Genomic DNA, 19,481 nt, shown 5'->3' with positions numbered 1-19,481 from the left:
CCTTGAGTTTTGCAGAATAGCTTACTTCCTGGATTAGTCAGGGTCTTTAACCCAAGTAAAGTAGCGTTATGCTTTCCCTTATTTCAGTACCTTTAAATCAACTCCTTTGTAACATCCTTTCAAGTGCTGGGATGGTTGAATTTGTGAAAGACTGTGGAACCAATGTCGTAAGAACAGAGAATTAATCATAAAGAAGTGTTTCTGCTGATACATGATTGTTGCAGTTAATGACTGAAAGGTAATAACATGCTTTTCCTACACAGTTTAGTCTGCATTTGCTGAGCTGTGTGTGTATAACCATATTTATATTATCCTCTTCATCAAACTGATGCAGAGAGAAGTTAAAGTTTCTACATCAATATTTGATTGAATTGGCTGAGGAATGTGGCAGGTTTGCTGCTGTTGGTGGTGGAGAAAAAAATAAAGGTGTCAGAGAAGGAAAAGTTACTGGTTTTACCCTAATAAGTTAAAAAGAAGTTTCTAGCTTGGGCATCCTACCAGCATTACATAATTTGAAATATCACTCTGATAGTATGAGAAGGGAGTAAAATCCTATATTAAGTGCCTACAATATTTTATTGTTAAGGAACCTGACTTAGAAGCTCTGGCAAAGCAAGCAGAAGAAAGGAGACAAAAAGCAGAGACAAGACATAGAAAAGCTCTGAAAGAGCAGAAGTACCAAAAAGAAAAATTACTTCGTGAGCAAGCCCGGTATGCAATAGTTATTTAGTTTTACTAATAAAGCATTTTACACTGTCACAGGGTGAAAGGCAAAAATTTTGATGCTTCTTGCTTGAAGCTTTTTCATATTTGAAGTTTTATGGGTTAGAAAATTAATGCTCATGGACAATGTGGATTTTGATAAGAATGGCAGCTTAAAAACTGCAACAGAAACGTCAAGTATCCAACCTGGCCTTACAGACTCTTCATGAGTGGGGAGGCTTTTATCCCTATATTATCACTATTTTCAGTTCAGCTTGTTGGCTGACAGCTGTTCAGTGACAACTGAAATGAAATTTCTCAAGCCAGTTCCTGATGGAGAGTAACCCACTTGGAAAAAAGGACCGTAGTGTATTTGTCATGGTCTTCCTTGGTAGGGTTTTTTTTCATTAAGCAGCTGAACCAGAATTTAGCTGGCAGGAATGATGATCTGTGTCCTCTTGCGGATAGTTGTGCTTGAGTGGAGCTGAGACCTCTTGATTAAATAGTTTTGTCTACACTCAAGCAATTAAAATACGGTGAAGTCACATTGTGCTTCCTGCAAAAGTGAAAAGCAAGAATTTTGCACTATTCGTTAGAAGTTTTTGTGTTGTGCTGGGGGGAGAAATGAACCCCACTCGAGAGAGGTTACAAGTCAGAGTTAAAATTTGCTAAAAAGATTACAGTAAATACACTGATACAGGGAAAAGTTAGTTTTAACCCACAAAAAATTCAGATGCATAACCCAACACCCTGGGGCACAAACAGAATAGTGTTTGTTGGCCCCTGTGCTGAGGACCACATGGTTCCCCGAGAGTGCAAAGCAAAAGGAAAGGAAAACCTGTGAGGATGATGGTCACAGTCTGGTCGGGAGTGGCAGTCACAGTCCTGTTGAAATTCTGGTCCTCCTCGGGATCCCATGGGTGGTACCAAAAGTCCCAAAATCCCAAGACTATATACCCTCAGGTTCATGTGGAAATGCCCAGTACCTCCCCCAAGACAGGGAGTTTCACAGGGGGTGATTTAACTCTATGAGTCATGGGATATTTGGGGAATTTTTGACGGTCTAGGCCATTGCAACTGCCTGTTTCCTCAGTCCCTAATAGCCCCTTAGCAGACGTGACCACTCAGGCTGGGTGTGAAGGTGCTGATGCCTCCCCAGAGTGGGGATATCACAGCTGAGTCAGTGGTGTGAAGATAGAAACATTCTCCTGCCTCACAAGGGTTCTGTAACACTCAGCTTGTAGCCTGAGGTGTGAGCTGTGCCCTGGGCAGCTGCTACAGATGATCTATTGTCAACAGTCTATCAGAAATTACATGGAGGGTGTAGAACACACAGTTTTGGTTATACCCACACAGCGATAAACTGGCCCCAAGCACTGTAACTAGGACATGTGTATTAACATTTTTACATTAGTTGAAGAAATTAATTTTTAGTGATGCCTTCCAACCCAAGTTCTGTTGACTTTTCAGTGTGCTCTTCCCTTGTCTTGAACATTGGATGCAGGTACATTGAAGTTTGTTTGCCTTTTATTTTGCATTGTTGCTTGAATAACTTTCCTTCTCTCTTCTCTTTTTTGGTACATTTGTTTTGTTTTGGGTGGGGTGTTCGGGGTTTTTTCCCCCAAGACGAACAGATGCACGGAAACACGCTCTGGAAGTGGAAAGACAAAGAGCAGCCAAGGTTGCCAGCCTGCCACCTCCTCCACCACGTCCTTTTGAGGTCTGTATCCATGACACTACAGTGATCACAATTTCAGGGTACCCTATAATGTAATGATTTATTTACTGGTCTGACTCCTCACAACAGGATATCCAAAATTGGTATTTGCATACTATAGGAGAGTGGTTCAGCAAAAACCGAGAGAATTAATGAGCTATGTATTAGCAGACTTTGTATTTCTAGGCTGTGGTATTTTATTTCTCATCTCTTGTTACGTGTGAATTTTATTTCTTCTCATCTGAGATCTTTGTGGTTAATGTATCTTTTTAAACTTCTATCATTATCTCATTTTCACTTAATAGCCACAGTGGTATTAAACTCTACAATGATCTTTCTCAGCATGTACACACCTCCTCAGACTTAGATTCATAGAATTGATTGGGTTGGAAAAGACCTCTGAGATCATCAAGTCCAACCCTTGGTCCAACTCCAGTCCATTTACCAGATCATGACACTCAGCGCCATGTCCAATCTCAGTTTAAAAATCTCCAGGGATGGTGAATCCACCACCTCTCTGGGCAGCCCATTCCAATGCCTGAGCACTCTCTGGAAAGAATTTTTTTCTGATCTCCAACTTAAATTTCCCCTGGCAGAGCTTGAGCCCGTGCCCCCTTTTGCTGAGTGCCTGGGAGAAGAGACCAACCCCCACCTGGCCAGAACTTCCCTTCAGGTAGTTCTAGACAGTGATGAGGTCACCTCTGAGCCTCCTCTGCTCCAGGCTAAACAATCCCAGCTCCCTCAGCCTCTCCCCGTAGGACTTGTGCTCCAGTCCCTTCACCAGCCTTGTTGCTCTTTTCTGTAGATCTCCTCACTGTCTGCCCAAGGGTTTTCATATCGTGGAAGTTGGATATGAGTGAAGATTAAAGCAAGTGTTAGAATGGTAAAGTTTGGGGTTATTTCTGGTGAAATAAGTATGTGTAATACTGAATTTAAAACATGTTGAATAAGGACATGTATAATACAGTTCAGTTAAATTCACATGCTCTTTCATGTTGCTGTTCTCCTCTGCATTGTGTTCCTGCTGTATCTGCTGTAGGGCAGGTGAAGTCTGTCAGTCCCAACTTTGACTCTTTATTTGCAGTGATTCAGATGTTTCTGCTGCTCAGTTTGGCATTGTTGGAAAAGCCTGAGATGCTGGAGCATTGCTGTCTAGTGTTTTTTCACAGAGGAAGCAAGAAGACTTTGTTTTCAGGTTTCCCCAGGTTCTGGTACAACTGTAGTAGCAGTTGTGTTGAATGACAGGTCTGGGTCAGTGGTCTGATTCAGTATTGCAGAATCTCAACTGCCTTTCCTAAAATGAGTGTGAAAAAATTAATGCATTTCCATGAGCGAATGTCCTTTACTCACCTTTTCAACAAATGTGCCTTTAACTGGCTTTAGCAGAGTTTGCAAACATCTGGGTTTTCTACAATATGTGGGGTTTGTTTCTTTTATGAAGTTCATGCTCTGATAATGGCAAATTGAATCAGTAATTCTGCAGACATGTTGAGGTTTTGTTGAGGAAAGACATTCCTCTGTTTCAATGTATCACAGCATGTCAATTTGTTCCATTTAAAGACTGGCTGACTGAGACTTTCTCCTGGTTTTTGTATCTAGATTTCAATCCTTTTGTTGTAGGCCTTTATTGCTGGGAGGGGACAGAGTGAAGAATAAAGTCATTTTCTTCAGAGAGTTATAGGGTGCCATGGACTTCATAGGGTAAAATGCTAAGGAATTGAAAAATAAGAGATTTTATTCTTGTTTCTGTTTTGAGAGAGAGAAAAAGAAAACTAAAGATATTGACTGTCAGTTTGGGGGGAGGTAAATCTGGGGCTTTGTCATGTAGCTGCATTACTGAAAAGGCAGTGAATTTGCATTGCTTAACTTTACTCTAAATCCTGTGAATTATAGCAAATTACAGGGTCATCTGCATAAGCACACTGTTTTCTTGAATCAATTTGCATAAGGAGCTTATTAAATATAATCATAATCTGATGCTCTGTTGCAGTAACAATTGACTAAAATTTTGTAAAATGGAGCTAGGGCAGTGCTGTTCATTGGATGATTACTTAGAATACAAGAAACACTTTTTGAAGATACTCCCATTGTCATTACCCAGTTACAAAACAACTGTTTTTACTCTATTGTCATAACCAGTTTTAGTTCTCAGAAAGATGGATTTCAGGAACTGAAGCCATATTTATTCAGACCAAATGAGAAATTACTTAATTGAAGTTAATCTGTAAATGCCACTTTATTGACAAGTCTCTTGTGAACTTACTTTTTTAATATGATTTGTTAGACTTTTATGTAATGGCAATAAAATCTAAGAATTGTTGCTATACTCTTATTAGAGTATTCACAGCATTTGTAGAGTTCGGGTTGTGGCTTTTTTGGGGTTTTTTTACCCATTTCTTGATACATTGCTGCCTTAGTTTTGCCAGATTTGAGTATGGAATTACTTGCTTTTGTGTCGGGGGATGAGGAAAATAAAAAGGGAGAGAGGAGTTACAAAACCTTGATGGAATTATGGTATTTTATTCAGTCTCAATTGCTTTTGACAGTAATTGGAAAATTACAGCCTCCAACATAATTCTCGTGTCTTCCTAGCTTTTGAATAAAATTCTGGAGATTGATTGATTGATTACATGTAATTACTAATTATTGGTTTGTTAATTTTACATTTTTAAATAATTCAGAAGACAGGTTTAATTGTACATCCTAAAAGTAACACAGTACAAAGTGAGCGGGTGGTGATCTGGCTGATTAGGTTTAGGCATGGGACTTGTCTGTTTTCAGAGCTGTAATAAGTATCTACAAGTGTTTTGGTTAATGTAGATCTCTTACAATGACTATGTTTTTTAATGGTTAAGAAAGTTAACATTTTTTTTTTCATACTAGAACAACATGGATTTGCTTAAGGATCATAAAACAAGTGACTGAAGTTCTGCTGTTAAGGCTAAAGGCAGTTTCACTGGTTGAGGACCCCTCACTGCAAGAAAGACATTGAGGTGCCAGAGCATGTCCAGGGAAGGGCAGCAGAGCTGAGGAGAGATCTGGAGCACAGGTCTGATGAGGAGCAGATGAGGGAACTGGGAGCGTTTAGCTTGGATAAATGGAAGCTCAGGGATAACCTTCGTGCTCTCTACAACTGCTGAAAGGAGATTGGAGCCAGGTGGGAGTTGGTTTCTTTTCCCAGCTCACAAGTGATAGGACAAGAGGAAATGGCCTCAAGTTGTACCAGGGGAAGTTTAGAATGGGTATTAGGAAAACTTTCTGTACAGAAAAAGTTGTCAAACACTGGAACAGGCTGCACAGGGAAGTGATGGAGTCCACATTCCTGGAGGTGTTTCAGATGTGAGATATGGTGCTCAGGGACATGGTTGAGCCCTGGACTTGGCAGGGTTGGCTGGACTTTATGACCTTAGCAGTTTTTCCAATCTAAACGAGTCTGTGATTCTTTGATTTTAATGTAAATACTATTTTGTACAGTCCTTTAAAAATGGTAAGTGATAATCAATAGTGGAATTTTGTATGCCTTGTGTTATGCAGAGGTAAGTGTAAGACATTTCTGAGACTTAAGGCTGCTCTTTGTGTACATGCATTTGTTTATGGTCATGTTAGTTTTAAACCACTCCGGGTACAAAACTTGCTTTTTTAGTTACTGTGGGTAAGAATCTCTTTTAGTAGAAAGTCTCAGGAAGAAGAAGCTGAGAGAAACTTAATAGAGTGGATGTCAGGAGGTACAAGGGGAGGTCCTACAGAATACTGAGTTATAACCTAGCTACCGAAGTGCTGAGAACATCAGGCTGACCTAAAGAAGAGGAAGGGTTTGACCTGTTGTTCAGACTTTCAGAAAAGAGTTGAAATGTGTCAATGTACCCAAAACTTTAAAAAATCCCGAGCCACTTAGCGTGGTATCAATTCACCCTTTCCAGTGAGGGTACAAAAAATGTTTTTCTCTGGTCAGTTAATAAATTGGATGTAGTGGTTCTCTGTTTGGGGAATGGATTTCTTTTAATAATACTCCAACTTTACAGATTACTTATTTTCTGTTTAGTTGCTTTGCTAGAGATACTGTTCTGTGGTACAGCTGTAGTTGTACTTTTCTTCCTAGAGTTTTGAAGCAAAAAAGATTCCTGTCATGAAACCCTACAGTGCTGGCAACTTTTCTCTTACACGTTACCATATTTCTGGACCTTCTGGACCTTACGTGGACAGAGAAGTGAATGGAGAGCAGGTGATTAACTCCAGGTGTTTGTACTACAATCCCTCGTAGATGTTTCTGTACGCTGCATACAGTGTCTGGATACCAGCTGTTTGGTTTTATAGAACTTGTTAAAAGACAGGGACTTAGATAAAGCAGCCATTGCACAATTTACTAAACAGAGTCTTGGTGGGCAAACTTGTAAATCCCATGTGTTGAGTCCCTTGGGGAATCACACCTGACAGTCCCTTGTGAACAGACCTCTATAAGATGAGTTCACGAGGTTGGCATAATGTTTGAACATCCAAATTGGAAGATTTGTGGCTTACAGTGAATTGATTACTGCAATTGCCCTGCTTTTCTCTCCTCCCCTCTTTTTAGTGATGTACCCTGAGATTTCACGTTGTGTTTGGGTTCGTCTCTTCGTGCAGTCAGCAGTTTCAGCTTCTAGAAGGTAGAAGTCTAATTTGGGGAAAAGGAGCAATTAATAGACTTTTGCTAAATAGGAAAGCTTACTCAGGTTTACAGTGCACTTAGACAAAGGCCAAAGTCTGACCAGACAAAGGGGAGGACTTCTAAGAGTGAGAGATGGAACAAGAGTGTAGCTTTTAGAAACGAGTTTTGAAAAGTAAACCAAATAACAGATGGTTTTTATTAGTGATGTGAGACCATATTCTAAGTTTTTGTTCTGAATCAGCCTGTTTTAGACTAGAACAGCTCTCAGGGTTTTTTTTATATTCAATGCATTCATAAATTTTGCATTCATAAACTTTTAGGTTTTCTTTACATTTGAAGGGCTAGGCCTAAATCATAGGAGGGGATGATGTAGTTTGCTCAGCTTTGCCATGGAAAATTCCAAAATGGTAATCTTTTAGTGTTTCTTATGTGGAATGATTTTTTTTTCTTAAGTGTTTTTTATTTTCATGTTAGTAAGATTTTTCTTTAAAAATTTCACATTGTTTCTGGTTTCCCAAATAAGCTTGAAAGTGCTTCTGTATTCTTTTTCCCCTTGTTTAAAACAAACCCATAAAGATAGAAGTACTCAGTCTGTGATATCAACTGTGTTATTCATTTTACCATGTATTATTTATATTTACCATGTAGGAAAAATAACCACTCTGCTATAACAAATAAATCTTACAAATGATCACCCCTAGTATAGCTTGAAACTGGAACACTTTGACACCTAAACTTATATATAAATATTCATATTTTTAGCAAAGGTAAAAAATGAGTTTGGTCCTACTTGCAACTGAGAGTTACAAACATTCAGGGGTGTCCATATGGCATTGTATGGTATTTTTAAAGTGCTTTTGCTGCAGAGTTATTAATTTATTTATAGCTACATGTGCTTTAAACTGTCAGAGAACTTTGTGGACTAAACTATTGATTGACTGCCAGCCAGATGCTCATTTAGCTGCTGAAGAAGAAGGGAAACGTTTGGAGGAACTACACAGGGAGGCAGAGAGGGAGAGAAGGGAGCAGCTTGAAAAGGCACATCTCAGAGGAAGTCATGCTCTGAAGAAGGTCCATTTGGCCAAGGTAGGCAAAGTAGTTATGCCTGTTTTTAATGTCAAAATGACCACTGTTGATTAAGTTGTAGGTATATATATAAAGGAATTGCATTTACAGGAGGAAAGTTGATGGACTAAATGAAGATTCCAGAATGTCTTAAGAAAAAACTCATTGTTTGCTTATTTTGGCATCTGGAAGGAGTGAGAATGAAAGAACTCTTAATTTTGTTATCTGAGTGTTTGACCAATTCTTAACCAATAGGTAATAATGAAACTAAACTTTTTTAATAGGTGGTGGGTTCTACTTTTCTACATCAGCTTTAGTTGGAGTTGGTTATTCTGTACTTCAGGGGAAAAATGGTTTATTATTAAGGAGATAACAGGGGGGTTTATTTTTTTAAAACTTTTCAAAGTTTTTACTTAAAGACTAAAGTTCTGAAGGGTATTAAGTCTGGAAATGTGGAAATTGTTTGCATTAAGAAGTAAAAACTGAACTGTTGAGAAAGGTCTTTGTACCAAGAGCGAAACTCAAAAATTTTGATTGTCTGTTACCTTGAAATAGCAAAAGCTTCCTGTTTATCAGCTGAAATATGGCTGGCCCTGAATGAGTAACCAAACTACAGTGGGGAACTCTGAAAATATTACTGATGCTCATGAAGTTAACAGGAAGAAAAAAACACAAAACCCCACCAAACTTCAAATACAACATTTTTATAAATAGCTCTCATAGATCATCGTAGAGTGCCAAAGAGTATTTAGTTCACATCTTAAAAATCAGTAATTGCTGAAGTGTATACTAACAAAAGTAACTTGCCAAAAGAAGTACTTGTTTACATTATGAAGCAGATGATTTAATTTTGTTGAGGAAGGTTGGCCTACAGGTATGTGCAGTCTGATCTTTTATTTAATGTATATTCTAGGCAGTATCAATGGCTCCTGTGTCTAAAGGGCAGATATAGCCTTTTCCTGAGGAAGCACTTTCTCCCTAGAATAAGATTAACTTTGAACATTAAGGATTAAACAGACATCATGGTAACCAAAGGGGACTGTTTTGTCAGTCCTATTATATGGCTGTCTGAATATGAACACTAAAGGTACATGTTATCCCTTCTGTACACTTAAAGGACAGGGAAAGGCTCCTGGAGGAACTTGAGCAAATGCAGAGCATGGATCGGATGCGCAGAAGGTTTGCTGTCACACAGATGCCGCCTCAGCTCTTAGTGCCAGCATACAAACGCTTGGAAATAAAAGAGGAATGGCAGAGAGAACTGGAGTTTGCATTTGAAGAAATGTACGGTGAAGACAGGAGTAAGTAATTTGCTGGAGGTTGCTGAATCTGGTAACCCAGCAGAGGAGGGGCTGCTGGAGCTGCCTGTGCTCTGGGCCTGTGTGTATTCACAGTAGGCACACACACAAACAGGCTTTCAGTACAAATACACACAACTGGCCATGCAGGCCAGCATAGCAGATACAGCATTCACATTAAACACAAAGAGCACAAATGACCTCTTTCTGTTTGCTGCTCTGGTTGATCAGGATGAAGGCCTGTTAGTGAGATGTATGTCTGTACATGCTGTATGGATCCCTCCAGCGCTTGGTCTTTGACACTCAGTCTATCCAGTAATTGCCCCTGCATCCCAGATCTCTATCTGACACACTATGGATCCTCCAGTAACAGGTCTTAGACATTGAGTCTACCCAGTAATCCGTTCTGGACCCTGTAACCTTCCTGTTACCTCTCATATCCACATACTCAAGTGCACATATACTCGAATATGTGCTATGGATCACTCAGTGAGCAGCTTTGGACACCCACTCTACCTCGCAGCTGGCCCTCGATCCTTAGTCTCCCAAGTTGCCAGCTCCTGGGGATGTGAATCTCTAAGGTCTCCACCCAGTTGTTGCTACACAGGCCCAGCTGAGCATGTGAACGTACGCACAGACGTGCACATGCTGTGAATCCCTGTGGGAACTGACCTTAAAATCTCAGGCTACCCAGTAGCTGACCCTGGATCTTCTTGCCTCAGAGGTGCACACACATGTCCTGGCAGGTTTCTTAGGATCCCAGCTGCCCCTATAGCTGGCTTGAATGCTTGGATCTCCTGATCCCTCCACTAGGCAATTCACAGATCCCCTGGCCTCTCCAATATCCTGCCCAGTCTTACGGACACTTGATACGTAGCTTGTGAGTCTCTTGCCATTCTTGCTGGCTAGTTTGGCTAGTGATTGGCTAGTCACTGCATGCTGTTACTTAACACCTCCATAACATGCACTTATTATGGCGTCTGCAGTTGGCAGTGCTCTGGACACAGGTGTGCCTGTGACTTTGGTCCCCACTCCAGTTGCTGGCACTCAACATGCATACAAAATACAGGGTTCCTCACCCAGAGAAACACCTCGAAGTGGAATTCGATGAGAAGACAGGACAAACTGTCAGGCACGGTGCATGGCCAGACAAATGTTCTGATTGTCTCTTACCTTCTTATGTTTTTCCTCACATTTGGTCTTCCTCAGACTAACCTGATCCTTTCTTTTCCCTGCCTTTGGTTCCTTCCCTAAGTATGTATAATAAGCATGAAATCCTAAGGTGATTTTCCCATGTGTCCCACATCCCTTGCAGGCAGTAACACCCTCAGTTGGTAAGGTGATTGTGGGAGAATTTCTGTTGTGTGGCCTTCTGAGGTTTCACACCTGGACCATCTGATCTCTCTCCAGTGGCAGCCTTGTGAGCAGCTGGGTCCGGGTGTGTCTTTTCCTTGGTAAACTTACTGGGATCCTGTATAACTGTTCCTGTGAGTTGTTTTTTTCTGTAAAGATGAGCCTTTTATCACATCAACTTTCATTTTGAAAGACAGCATATTCTAGTGGATGCCCTTATGGAGTTTCTGAATTAATAGGTGGCTGATGATCTAAACAGTTTCGAATCTTCTGTTTTGTAGGAAAAAAAGAAAAAGGTGGATTAAATCTGTTGCAAAACAAGATATTGATATTTGCACTTCTTGGGGATTTCTATGTGTAGTCTTGCCGTGTTGTTTGCTTTGTATTCCAATTAGTCATTCTGTGTCATTGCGTTCTTTTAATTAGACGTGAAAGGAGACCTGATTTTGCATTTTGAGCCACAACCTTTGCCATCACCTTCTGACAGAGCTCACGATAATGATCTTGATATCTCTTTGGAGCAAGAATCTGCTTGTGACACTCAACCAGAGTCTGCTTGTGATATTCAACAAGAATCAGAACATGTAATAGAAGAGGAGATCCCTAGTGAACCAGAAAGTAAAACTTCTAAACTTCACATTAATTTAACCTTTTTTATTTTATATTAAAAGCGATTTCGTTTAATATATCAAATAAATTAATATTAATTAAAATATGAATAATAATACCCTAATGATTATGAATTTAAAAATGAAAATGTGACTTTTCTAATATGCTTCAGTTTGTAAGTATACTGGCCATAATTTTTAATTGTTGTAAGAACTACACTGTTAGTAGCCATAGCTACTAACTCAAACTCTGCCAGGGGAAATTTAAGTTGGAGATCAGAAAAAAATTCTTTACAGAGAGAGTAATCAGGCATTGGAATGGCCTGCCCAGAGAGGTGGTGGATTCACCATCCCAGAATATTTTTAAACTGAGACTGGACATGGCACTGAGTGCCATGATCTGGTAAATGGACTGAAGTTGGACCAAGGGTTGGACTTGATGATCTCGTAGGTATTTTCCAACCCAATTGATTCTATGATTCTATAATTATTCCTATATAATTAGTATAAATTACAGAATTATCCTGATGTGTGAACTTAACTATTTTCCGTTTTGTGTTTTGAAATATTTAAAAGTTTAAGCTTGACTTGGTATGAAAGTCTGCTTACTGTACATCTTTTATGTTCAGGTTTGTGATTAAATTGCTCCGTATTGTGAGTAGGCTGCAGTGGATGCATGTGTGTGTACTGTTTGCTTGTGGCATGCACAGGATAACGTGATGTGAACATCAGGTGTGTTACTGAACTTTGCTGCTTGGCCAGGTGTTTCTGCCACATCCTTTTGTTGGCACAGTCTGGTTTTTGGTCTGTGGTGGGTTGTATTGCCAGTGGTAGTACATGGGAGAGGGCAGGAGCCTGAGGGCAGGTTGGGGGCATGGTAAGGCTTCCTTCTGCAGCAGGCTGTGAATGCTGCAGCTGGGTCAGCCCTCCTTTCATAGCTTGCAGAGACAAATTACTGCTTCTTTCTTGCAGATAAGGGAAAACATTGTTTTTAAAAGTATACCTGAGCTATTTGTCCAACTGTATAAGTAATAAAAAAGTTTGTTTTTTAATTTTTTTTAATTAATTAATTACCCAAAATTCTTAATACTAAATATTCTTTATAGATCAAGAAGAAGCAAAAACTTGCCAACCTCGATCAAAACTTGCTTTAAAGAAATTGCTGAACAAGATTAGAAGCCAAAAAGAGGAGTGGACATCAAAGTGTGAGAGTCAAAGTGAATTGGAGACTATTGAATCAGGCACAATTGCTAGCGAAGAGACACCACTATGTGATTTAAAACTTAACAATGAGCAACAGAAAAATACAGTATGTGAAGCCCAAGGTATGTAGTACGTACTTGCATCAAAATTTGTGTAGGTGCAAAAAAACTTGTGAAGAGGGGCTGTGGCAAACCCATTTAATGAATGTGTTAGTGTTTTGCCATGTTGACAGAAAGTACAGTTTTTCTATCTGTGCCCACAAAGTATTGTGGATTTGTTGAAACCACAAATCAGAGAGGTTTTTGGTCTTATGTCCAACTTGTTCATTAAGATCTTGTGGAGAACAAATGTCCAAAATGCCTATCTTTTAAATCTCACCCACAGTGTTGTCACACTTGGCGTTGCCATGTTTTAATAGGTTCTTGCCTTCAGAAATAGGATTCTCAGTGCAAAACTGGGCATTGAGGTTCTGTACCTTTTGAACTGGAAAAGCCAGATTCTTTGGAGAGATGCACAGCTGGAAAGGCACAAGATATGCATGAGCTGCTGTGAGTGGGTTTCTTCTAGGCACTATTCTGAAAAGCCTTCATGTAAAATTGGAATCTATAGCAATTAGACATTCCAATTTGTTTGGTATCCAAGTCATCTTGGGGGTACGTCCCATTTCTATCCTTTGTGCTGTTCTGTTCAGGCTGGTGCTGAAGGTGGTGATCTTGCATGCCAAGTGGGATTACTGAAGTGATCAAGTTGTGATGATGTTTTTTTGTTGTTGGGTTTTTTTTACTTTCATAGGATGCTTGATTTTTAAAATGCTGTAGAGGGATTTAGTTCAATCATGTACATGGATGTGCTGCATAACGCTTGGGAATTGGAGAGTGCAGCACAAGTGAAGACATGCCTTGGGGGAAGGTGGGCTGCTATTTGAAGCTAACAGTACAGGATTAAGGCTTGCTTTTTGTGCAGTAGACAAATGTTAGATAATTTGCCCAGAGAGTCCAAGTTTTTAGACCCTCTTTGTTCCAAGAGGTTAATGTGTGGCTTTGGGTTCTTCAGGATGGTCTTGCTATTGAGCTCCCAAGTAATCTGTTAGATGTCATCTTCAGTCCCTGTGTAGATGGGATGTATAGTCAAGAAAGACACACAATAAAGGACCATTAAAAACTTAAATATATTAAAAACTGATTGAGCAGCTTACGCATTTTGTTTAGAGGTATTGGGAAACATGAAGCAAGATGTAAAGAAGATCCAAGGTTCTTTCTGACTGCAATTACAGTTAAATAACATGTGTATTTTAGACTCTGTGAAAATGTTGAAAAATATAGATGCAGATGAAAATTCGATTCTAACCGATCCTCAAGAACAAGCAGCTAAAATCAGAATGGAAGAGGCAGCTAAAATTAGAATGGAAGAGGAGAGACAGAAGTGGGTAAGTGTGTCTGTACCTATTACTGTCTCAGTTATGGTGTAAAAGAATGAATTACAGAAGACTTGAAAATGCTTCAGGTTATATATACAGCAGTGATAGATGCTTTTAACACTTGAACTTTTATTGTAACGTTTTCTATCCTGTTTAAAAATGACAAAGGTGTATCTGGAATTTAGAATAGAGTGGCAAGCCCCAGTTTCTTAAAATCCAGCAAGTGCTATAGGCAAGGGATATAAATCCTTGTGGTTAAATGAGAATCCCAATAATACTTTTACTTTACCAAGGGAGGATATAGTCAATGATACACAACTGAAAACTTGACTCACCTTGTGCAACAATGTAGGAGGGTCTAAGGTATTGTGTTTAGAGTAGCAGGAAAACACACAAACCTTAAGTAACTTTTAAAAAATTAACTAGGAAGCAAATGCAGAAAGCTTTTTGTGTCCCTGCAAATGCTATGTTTATTGTATTTAGAAAATAATAACTTTGTGTATTATTTAATTATATTTATTGTGTATGTGTTTCACTGCATTTTCATTTTTGTCATATCTACAGTGACCTACAAGCTGCTATGTGATTGTTTATCAATTAAAAAAAAAGTAGAAATTTGAGTCTTAGTACAGCCTCAAATTGTGGAGTTTAAATTCAGAAGTAAAGGAAATGAAAATCTGACAAAATAGTTAATATTTTAGGGAAAAATGCAGCAGCAGATCCTCTGTTAAAGTGTGGCTACTTTCTTAAGCATTCATTTTCTCACACGTTGCACCTGACCAGGTGTGTGCATTACTGTGTCCACATTAACTGTTCTCAGGTCCAGCTTTCTCCCAGCTTGCTCTTCCTGATGTCCCTGTTGAGACTTGCTCATGGAAGGCTGTTGTCCACCTCACCTTTGCCAGTACTTTGAAATAAAAGCACATAGTCTGTTGCTGTTGCACAGATCTAAGTGAATTGTAGCTGAGAGGTGCATGGGAAGAGAATACAAACAAACAAACTACTTGAAAGGTTTATGGAGTGCTCTCAAAGCTATTTCAGAAGTTTTGTAAGGCTTGAATTAACATTTAAATGTGTTGAGCTCCAGATGAAAAGCTCGGTGCAATGCAAAATAGATTTCTGAAGTCAGTTTAAGTAAAGGGCCTCTTTTGTAGTCTCAGGAAAATGGTAATCTCTGGTTAGATTCTGATTTTATCCATTCTGTTTATTTGAGAACAGATAATAGTACTATAGTAAATGTATTCAGGGACTGTTAAAAGTACTGAGCCAGTGAATCAAAATTATTCCTGTAAACTTTGGAACTATTTTTAAAGGCCTCTTGAATTTGGAAATGCCTATTACAAGCAATAGATTTTTGCAGTAATTTGGAACAAAGTTTTGTGTGTGGTGGTGCGTATGATTTCTTTGTCATTCAGTTCTAGAGATTTCACCCTCATTTTTCTTTTCAATAGAATGAGAAAATAGAGCAACAGAAACAGGAGCAGCTGGCCTTGCTTAAACAAATTGAAGAAGAGAAAGCACGCTTGGAGGCTGATTTTCTGAAAATCCAAATGCAATCCTGCTTGGAGGAGGCTAAGAAAAAAGAAAAGGAAGGGCAAGGTCAGCTGATACAAACCCACAGTCTTCCTTCTAGAGATCAGCAGAACCAAATGGAACATGAGGTGAAGAGTTGTAGAGAATTGTTTGTAGATTTTTAATTACTGTTATAATAAAAATGAAAACCATCATTTGCCAATTTTAAATTATATCAATTATGACGGTTTTTATTTCTTAAACTGTGAATCAGAAGTTTTACATCTAAAAGCTTCCTTCTCCAATGTCATAGTTTATATTTCACATGGTATCACTGAATTTGAGAGAATGGCATGAGTCTGTGTCAGGGTGGTTGGACAGGGAAGTGGTCACAGCACCAAGTCTGACAGAGTTCAAGAAGCACTTAGACAAGGCTCCCAGGCACATGATGTGACTCTTGAGGCTGTCCTGAGCAGGGCTAAGAGTTGGATTTCAGTGACCTTTGTGCAGCCCTTCCAGATCAGGATATTGTGTGATTCTGTGACTTTGACTATTGTGTTGCCTGTGCACAGTGCCAGAGGCAGCTTGTCTGTTTAAAATCCCCGATAGTAAAATCGGATTAAAGTCACATAATGATTATGCATGTAGTCATCATCTTTTTCAAGAAGGAAAAAAAGAAATCATAGTGGGGAAAAAAAGACAAGCCCAATCTGCCTCTATGTTTTTGTCTATCTAAATCTCAAACAGCTACTTAAAGGAGAGGAACCTGTACTCCTCTGAGAACCTGATTGCCTTGGAAGTGCAGCTCTGTTGGATCATTGCTCCCTGAGTTTGCTGGATACATTTACCTTTTAAAGCTAGGCTGCTGCAAGCACCATTGGCTTTGATGATGTATGGCTGACTTGCCAAGAGAGACTGTAGCTGTAGGCCATCTGTTCCAGGAGCTCCTTTAGCTTCCTTGCCTGAGGCTGAAATCTCACTGATTTCAAGTGGTAGTGCAAAAGGTACCAAATCATGGATTTCAAAAGGTGGTACTTCTGTAAACTTAAGAGAAAGAACGTACAGCTTAAGGTGGTTGCCATAATAATCTTCTGTGTTAGTTGTGTATGTGCAAACTTAAATTAAAATTACTTTATTATGATTAGACTGGAAATACTACTGTATCAGAAACCAGCAGTCTTAGAGAAGACAGCCATTTACAGACCATTCATGATTTTCAGCAACACCTTGTACAGCAGAACAGGTAAATGCCTTTATGAAATGTAAGCCTGTTTCAAAGGGATTTGAATTTCTTTGCTTATGGAATTGATGTTTCATTTTGCATCACTGTGGAAAGATTTGTGTGTTCTTTCTGTTTAGGCTGCACACACAGACCATTGAAGAAGCTAGGAAGCATCTACAGGAGTATCAGAATACACTGAAGCACAGATACTTGTCTGCTTCTGCAACACCTGCAAGCTCAATGGAAACAAAGTCAATTAATTCAAGTCCTGTCTCAGAACCAGTCCTGCAGAGGCAAAGAGTGCAGCCAGCACAGGCATCAGAACACGTTAATGCCCAGGAATATGCGTGGTCATTGCCTCTGTTTTCAGGAGCATTGCATATGTTGGAAAAACCATCTTCACGGAAACAGGAAGAGCAAATGCACAATATTTGTCCTGGCAAACCTGTGCAGTTTTCAGAAGCATCAAAATTGAAGCATGGAGAGTTTGACTTGCCCTGTGATTGTCCTTCACAGGAACAAGTGGGAACGTTCAAAACCCCCAATAAGCACATCGGAGAACCATCTCAGTTCCAGTTGCCATCAGGCTTAGTCGTGAAAGATGCCAGTGCAGTAAGAATACAGCAGGAAGCACGCCAGCACCATGTTAGGTTTTTGTTGCCTGCAGAAAGTTCTTCTGAGTCTTCAGAAACAGTACCCTTTAAAGAGTCATCTCAGAAGATATCTTGCCATCAAACAGAGACAGAAGCTGGAGAGGAGCTTCCACTTAAGACAACCCTCATGGCAGCAGCAAAGGGATCTTGCATAGTTGAGACAGGCTCAGTTGATTCTTTGGCCTTTCAGCAGGGATCTGTAGAGAGCACCAGCAAAACAAGCCCTGAACAACCCCTCAATCTTCCTGAATCCACGACTTTAGCACATGAAGAATCTAAAGCCCAGGGTGTTGAGGAATTCTTGATATCAAAATTGGGAGATTCATCTTTATTAAATTATTCTAGTATCCTGAATTTAAGGGACAGAGTGTTGGCCTCCTCAGAAAGCATCCAAGCTCAGCAGAGGTATTTGAAAGAATTGCAAGAGAAACTGGATGCACAAAGAGAAGCTCTTCTTTCTAGGCAGAAAATACAAGAACAACTACTTTTACAGAAGCAAGATAAATTGAAGGAACAGCTCCAGCGACAGCAAGAGGCTTTGAAAGAATTTCTGAACAAGCAGGTAAGCCTTATGAAATGCTGTGCCTGGGGAATCATCCAGTAGATGATCAGACTTAGGAGGGAATGCTACTGGGTAGCATTGATAGTTCTGGGTGATTTACCATGATAACAATTTTAATTGGGACTTGCAATTTGTAATCAATTGAATTTCTCTGTAAGCCCCAAGAGAACAGTTTTATTCAGTGTAACACAAATGCTGTCAATGTCTGTGCTTGGTCTCTGAACATTATGCCTGTTGAAATTGTTAGGTTGTTTGAAGTATCTGCAGGTATGGTCTTCATCTCTACAAATGCAACTCTAGAGAGCTCTTGTATTAAAAATAATTAAAGCAATACCTGAAAGAATATCATAAGCATCTTGAATAGATTATTTTTAAAGCTTGTCTTTCTGTGTATACTTGCTAGGAAATTGGTTTGGCAGCTGCAGTCTTGACTTGTAATTTGCTTTTTTCTCAGTAACTGAAGAAAAAGCAAAGTTTATTTTTGAGCATCTGAAGACCCTCCTTTTTCTAGCGCTTGTGGTTTTTTTCTTTTTATAACAGAAGCCATCTTAGAAAAATAACTGTTCCCTATACTTTGTCTTTTGATTTTGCAGTCTCCAAGCAGCTAAAATTCCTGAATTCAGGAGCTGGAAAACCAAATGCAAACTTTTCAGAAAATGTTCCTGTTAAAAATGCTGTTTTCTGATCTAACCTAACAAAGGCCTTGAAAATATAAATAATTGTGTTTTAGTATATTAGGTTTGTAGAGCTAATTAAAACACCAATACCTCCAGATATTTTTGTGAGCTAAGCAAATCTGTCTGGTATTTTGCATACTTGAGCTGTTTTCTCAACATGTTCAGTATTATTCTGCATGGAATATACACACAAGGAAGTGCTTGTTTGATAAATGAATATAAATATAATCTTACATAGGGTTCCTTCCTCCCCTTCTCAGGTGAGACACGTATGCCCAAATGAAGAAATGACAGAGGCACAAAAGCCGGACTGGTTTAATAGAACTGACTTTTTCCAAGTCTCAGAAAACTGCCAGCTAGAGAATTGTGGCAGGAGTAAATTTCATGGAAGTGAAATGATTTCACAATACATTGGTCCAGCTGAGCAAACTGGTAAGGCTGTGTGTTATATTTATTTATAATTTTTATCCCTTCACAGCTGAGATGGAGTTCTCTTCCATCTCCCTAAGTTCATTTGATACACGTATATAATTGCAACACACAAAACTTTGTTTTACAGAACAGTCCGAGAAAGTTCCCTGTAGAGAACAGAAATGGAGATCTTCCAAACCACCTGTGACAAAGGTCAAGTTAGGGCTTGGTTTGGAACAACATGAACTTAGTGTTATACCAGAGGTAGACACACCGAGGAGTTGCAGTCTTTCTTTTGCAGGTAATACACCAAATATATAATAAATGCTACTGTTATGAGAAGTAGATTGGAGAAATTTAATCATTCCTGAAGAATCTTTGAGGCGATTGATTGTGAAATAATAGCTGGTACTGGGGCCTTTTCAAAGGTATAATT

General features: G+C 39.3%; 1 protein-coding gene across 7 annotated transcripts in view; it reads left to right on the top strand.

Moving 5' to 3' along the window:
* The window catches only part of CEP295 (centrosomal protein 295), a 46,305-nt gene that overhangs the window by 5,222 nt on the left and 21,602 nt on the right, over positions 1-19,481 (top strand). For all 7 annotated transcript variants that reach the window (XM_071555750.1, XM_071555792.1, XM_071555781.1 and 4 more), the window contains exons 4-16: positions 587-711; positions 2,329-2,422; positions 6,519-6,641; positions 8,010-8,150; positions 9,247-9,430; positions 11,207-11,398; positions 12,495-12,713; positions 13,887-14,017; positions 15,460-15,669; positions 16,666-16,763; positions 16,880-17,957; positions 18,895-19,066; positions 19,194-19,346. In XM_071555750.1, the coding sequence (XP_071411851.1) occupies positions 587-711; positions 2,329-2,422; positions 6,519-6,641; positions 8,010-8,150; positions 9,247-9,430; positions 11,207-11,398; positions 12,495-12,713; positions 13,887-14,017; positions 15,460-15,669; positions 16,666-16,763; positions 16,880-17,957; positions 18,895-19,066; positions 19,194-19,346 (2,920 nt within the window). The remainder of the gene's footprint in view (positions 1-586; positions 712-2,328; positions 2,423-6,518; positions 6,642-8,009; positions 8,151-9,246; positions 9,431-11,206; positions 11,399-12,494; positions 12,714-13,886; positions 14,018-15,459; positions 15,670-16,665; positions 16,764-16,879; positions 17,958-18,894; positions 19,067-19,193; positions 19,347-19,481) is intronic.

Source organism: Pithys albifrons, chromosome 1, assembly GCF_047495875.1.
Source record: "Pithys albifrons albifrons isolate INPA30051 chromosome 1, PitAlb_v1, whole genome shotgun sequence".
In the NCBI taxonomy this organism is placed as follows: Eukaryota; Metazoa; Chordata; class Aves; order Passeriformes; family Thamnophilidae; genus Pithys; species Pithys albifrons.
The sequence above is the reverse complement of the archived record's forward strand: the minus strand, read 5'-3'. Positions and strand labels throughout refer to the sequence as shown.